Source organism: Buceros rhinoceros, unplaced genomic scaffold (genome assembly GCF_000710305.1).
Source record: "Buceros rhinoceros silvestris isolate BGI_N320 unplaced genomic scaffold, ASM71030v1 scaffold9461, whole genome shotgun sequence".
Classification (NCBI taxonomy): Eukaryota; Metazoa; Chordata; class Aves; order Bucerotiformes; family Bucerotidae; genus Buceros; species Buceros rhinoceros.
In genome coordinates, this window is record NW_010392612.1 from 88937 (window position 1) to 94431 (window position 5495).

General features: G+C 42.0%; 1 protein-coding gene across 1 annotated transcript in view; it reads right to left on the minus strand.

Annotated features, from left to right (window-relative positions):
* IQCA1 (IQ motif containing with AAA domain 1) overlaps positions 1 to 5495 on the minus strand; it is a gene marked incomplete at its 3' end in the record, with an annotated part of 97501 nt that overhangs the window by 76213 nt on the left and 15793 nt on the right. The window contains exon 5 of the mRNA XM_010144561.1: positions 3189 to 3376. Coding sequence (XP_010142863.1) covers positions 3189 to 3376 — 188 coding nt within the window. The remainder of the gene's footprint in view (positions 1 to 3188; positions 3377 to 5495) is intronic.

The following is a 5495-nucleotide window of genomic DNA, read 5'->3' on the forward strand; positions in this document are numbered from 1 at the left end:
ACGCAGGAGCAGGACACAACTCCTGATAGTCCTCCAGTGTCTCTGGCATGCACAGCACTGAAAGCTTGGCTCTGACACACATGCTCCCCATGTGTAGAAATTTGCTGATTTCTCTTTAATCTATTTTGGATGCAAGGGAATAAGTCTGCAGGGAAAATCATTTTGGTCACTTTAAATAGAGACCTCGTGTGAAAAGCAGGATGGCAGGCAGCTGACTCTGCCTCCTCTCTATCCCGTAAATCACCGCATCACTCAGCCAGACTCAGACTAAAATACCGGACGATGTCCAGCCTGTGCTGAGGCTGATGGCAGCTCTCCCACTGGTTTCACTGGGGACAGAATTTTATCTACCACACTGCTAAATCACCAGAATATTTTTTTTATCAATGAGGTCTGTTTAGTCTTGGCTGAAACATGCCTTTAGAGGTTTTTAGATTTTTAGATATCATGATGGGCAGTTAATTTGAGTAACAGGAAGCATGATCAGAGTCCTCTGCATGCACCAACTCTGTTGCTGCTCCTCTGCTATCAGAATTGACCCTGCATTCAGGCACACCACCTAACTGCATATGCAGCAACTCTTTATGTTCTATCAAAATGGTCTGATTTACCTCAAAACTGCTTTTTGGTTAATTTTTTTTTAATATTGAATTTTCAAGATGGGTGGTTGACAAGCAGCTTGCTCTGGTTATACTACAAAGTTGAAGGGGAGCTGTTTTCTCTGTCTTGGCTACAGCAGAACAAGGTGTCTGACTAAATGTGTATCTGTAAGGAGTGGTGTCATTGATTAACTCTGTGTGTGGGCATATCTTAGTCCCATTGAATACAATCGCTTGGGAAAATCATATAAAGCTATCCAAGATCAGTTACAGTGGTGCTTATATTCAAATCTCTGCTCTAATCTTTGTTAATTTACAAGTCTAGATGAGATTCAAGACTACTGAACCTGACTAGACCAGACAATTTAAAGGTTAGCTAAAGAACTTCCTATAACTTGTTTAATCATGTACTTATATGCCGGGATACTGACTATGTCTGCCCCCAGCCTTGAAGCCTCACCTGAAGTTGGTCCTCTGGGCATATCTGAGATATAAATGTAGGAACGAGGTCCCATTTTGCTCATAAGGGCTACCAAATAAGAAAGCTCAGCATTTACGCTCCACCTTACATCTTCAGAGTGTTTCACAGGTACGCAAGGCTGAGGTCGCTTACCCATTAGGTAGCAAGGGTTTTGATGAACTGCTCATTCAGCCATTCCTCTCCACCTCCCTTGATTGAACGATGGCTTCGGCTTCCTCCAAATGGTGGTCCCATTTTGCTCATAAGGGCTACCAAATAAGAAAGCTCAGCATTTACGCTCCACCTTACATCTTCAGAGTGTTTCACAGGTACGCAAGGCTGAGGTCGCTTACCCATTAGGTAGCAAGGGTTTTGATGAACTGCTCATTCAGCCATTCCTCTCCACCTCCCTTGATTGAACGATGGCTTCGGCTTCCTCCAAATGGTCCTTTGGATTGGTTAGGCTCTTGGTTGGCTCTGCTGTTAAGTGTCTCCATGGAATGGATTTTACTTTTAATAACATCTCATAACTGCCTTTAAAGAGGTTTATGGCCTGGCCTTATTCTCTGGGAGATTGACTGTTCTCTGCTAATCTCCTATAGAAACATTGTTATTGGTTCGCACCACATTTCAGTTAGTTCTCCTCAAGCTGTACAGTCAAGTTAATTGGACACAATTGACCTATGTTAGAGAATTACCATTAGGTGAAGAATATTAAGCAAATGAAATAAGATCTTTCTGTACCTCAGCACATGCTGAGAGTTGCGGTGAGTGTCAGGAAACAGCAGTTCAAGAAATGTGCAGAGCAGGCCCTAGGAACGGGGTTGTAATAGGGGAAGTGCTTTGTAGTAACTGAGGTTTGTAAAACCAGCAGCTTTTTCTAAAAGAGAGCTAGATGGAGTAAAAATATACTAGTCTTGAGTGTCCACGAAGCATAAGTACAAGAAAGAAGAGAAATATATTGTGGCAGACCTGTGAGTGCTATTTTTGACTGCTTTTCTCTTTAAACAAACAACAGTCTCTCTACAGCGTCCTGTAACTACCAAAACCTAATTAAAGTAGTCAAGGATTAAAAAGAGCAGGATTTCTTCAGAATGCATTTGTGTTTTCAACTGGAAACTGCACGAAGGCAGGCCCAGTACACTGAAAAAACATGGAATGGTTAATGGATAAGATAATAGTCCACAAGACAGAAATGAGCCCTGTAACATCACTGAGCAGCTCCAGACACAAAACCACTGGAAGCGTCTTTGCAGAGCAGTTTTATGCAAAGCAACTGAAACCTTGCTGCTAAATCTTGGAACTTCTGGGTACTGCTTCTCAATTTACTTTTGCATACAAACCCCCACTGGATGGGGTAAAACCTGAAAAAAAAATTACCTGTATCACAAAACCAGCCTATATTTGTTAGTGCATGGCTTTACAGTATTGTCATATTAAAATTGTCAGTCTCAAAACTTCTTCAGCTAAAGTAAACTTCCTGGGAGAGAACTATAGGTGTCAGCACTCAGTTTATAAACGTGTAAGTATGTGCTTAACTCTACTGAGACGTGAAGTTTCACTGAGATCAGCAGCACTACTTTAGTTACGTTCTGAAGAGTGTCTTGAAGGTCAGACCTCAAGTACGAATGTACTTCAGATTCATATCGGCTGCTGGATAATACCAGTAGGAGGCACCTGGATTGCAGTACTGGAGACGTGATGTGATTTGCTATAGCAAATAATTATACATCTATCTCATGGAAGAGTGAGTTCTCTCTTAAACCTTATGTATTCAGACAGGGAAAGAAGTCAGTGTTACTAAACTTTATGGTTCTCGTAATTAGAAAGCTGGAGCCTAAGCTAATACACAATCTGGACACGTCCCCAGTTTAATGCCTGTGGGGCTGAATATGCAGTTGGTTGGTCTTTCGAGGTGCACCTTTGATCCCTGCTGGACTGTGCTAGGAGCGATGCACTATTGTGGCTTCCCCCATCTGGACTCCTGCTGCTCAGGACCTTAGCTCTGCAACGGTTCTGCAGCTGGGACTGGGATCACCACTGTAAGATGGACTTCGCAATTTCTAAGATGTGCAAGATCAGATTTAGGTACAAAGAGTCTTAAGCAACAAGTATTTATCTCCGCTCACCGGCACTCGATGAAACACTGGCCAATCTGATCCTGGAGTGTTTCCTTGATGTTGAGCCCCTCTGTTTCTCTCAGCTTGTCCTTGATGGATACCTCCTCATGTCTCTCCCGGACCTCACCTTGCAGGACATTTACTTGTCCAGCACGCAACTGCAAAATACTCGCTGCCTCTAAGTGAGGGGGTAGACTCTGAAAACAACGAGAGGACAAAACAAAAAGTATGAATTAAAAGCAACTTAATATGAACTGGAATGTCAGCTTGACAATGAATCTGAGCTTAAGCCTTAATTTATTTGCGGGAAGCCAGGAAAAAAGCCTGTGCTCATAATAAGTGGCTGGATGCACACAATGGTCTATTGTTGGTGTTTCGGTGTTAATTAACAGTATTGCAATGTACAAAAACAACCCTTCCAGCGTGGGATCCCGAGATCTCAATGAGACAGGTGAGAAAGCTGCTGTTCTGCAAATGCCAACTTTATCCATGTCAGAAGGGTGCCAGAGGTTTTTTAATTGAATTTTCAAATGTTTGGACTTCCCATTGGTACTTTTTAATTAGCCAGTATTGTTTTTAATTTGTTCACTTGAATTTTTATATGCACTGCTTGGTCACTGGTTTCCTGGTATTTTGTTGCAGCTGGTCATATTCATTTCGGAAATCCACTTCCCTTGAGGAACAACAACAACAAAAGAATAAACAACCCCCCAAACACTGTAATAAAAATTGCAGCTCCCCAAGTTTCCCATAATTTGATAACCTTGGCCAGAAAGGCTTCTAAACCCGTTTAAAGTCTTAGTCATTTCTGCTTTGTGATTGATTTTGCATGTGTACTTTGAGAGAAAAATGAAAGTCCTTCTGGTATGCAAATACAGAAGCATGAAAAATCCCATCTGTGTGGGTGGTCTGAAACTTTGCATTTTTTACTTTAAGTTAAAACGTTTCCAGTATTTTACAAGCTATTATCTTGTAAATGTAGAGAAAAAATATATATTAAAAAATTAACTTGTAAATTAGCTTTGGGTTATTTCAATTCTAGAACAAAATGTTTTCCCTATAGTTAGGAAGTACTAATCGTATTGTCTGACAGCGTATGGCAAATTGAAAAACAGAAAAGAGAAGAAAAGATGATAATCTGTTCTGTAATATGGTGTGTTTTACTCTGAGTTAGTGACTGACGTATAGGTGGCAGCATATGGGAATAAAAGCCCAGGACTGGTTTGCATGAAAAAACCCTCTACAACTGCACCCTGGGCTTTGACCTTCAGAATGTATAGAAACTGTCCTTAATCAGCACATCTCTGCTTTAACGCATTCTCTGCTCTGGCGATGTTATTTTCTAGTGTGCTCCAAGCCCTGACTCCAGAGGTTTCCTGCAAAGATTAAAAAAGATTCTATCAAAGGTTTGGCCAGCTTATATGTAAGATCTGTTATTCACTGTTTTTCCATGCTTCAGCCAGGTTCCAAAAATCACTAACAAGTGCCAAGCAAATTTGGTTTCAGAAAGTACATGGCGGGACTGCACGCTGTCCAAAATAAGCGCAGAGGCCCCGTGCAGGAAAGCAATTTATGGCCTTCCCTGCATCTGCGATGTGTGACTCGCACTATGCAAAAGGAACCGGTCAAGGCCACCAGTGAGAAAATATTCAGGAGGAAACAAGAAGAGCAGCGCGCTTCTGAAAGGCAGCTGCACATACTCTCTTCCTGAATGTGACTCAAAATCGTTGCCTTTCACATTGAGACGTTACCTTCACTCATGTTTCAGATTCCAGAGAAGTCAACTGTTTCTGGTCTTCAACTTCAGCACCTACTTTGAAGCATGGCACAACTAATGTTATCACTATTTATTTGTATTTCACCTGGATTTCACCATTGTCTGCCTTATTAAAGGACCCTCAGAATATCCAGATGTGCCAATGCTTTCTCAGGGTCCGTTTGGAAACCAGAGGAGGATGTACAAGACCTGCCACCCAGATTAAGATCTAGAAACAGGATCCACTGCCCTCAGGCAGTTTCCCACTCAACTTTTGCTTCACTACAGCCGTGTTCAAGGGACTGATTTTCTGAGAAGATCTCATCAGTGTACTACTGCCTAGGGGTATTGGTAGCAGGGCTGCTGCTACTGAAGAGATGAGCCAGCTAGAGCCCACATGACTCTTCCATGGCTTTGTGTATTACCGTAGCACGGTTTGAACAGACCCTGCATTACATGCAGGAACAACCTACTAGATTTCCTAACTAGATTCTTACCAGGGGAAGCTGGGAAAGGGTTGTTTCATTCAGAAATACATTTTCTAGCTGGAGACCTAGGGA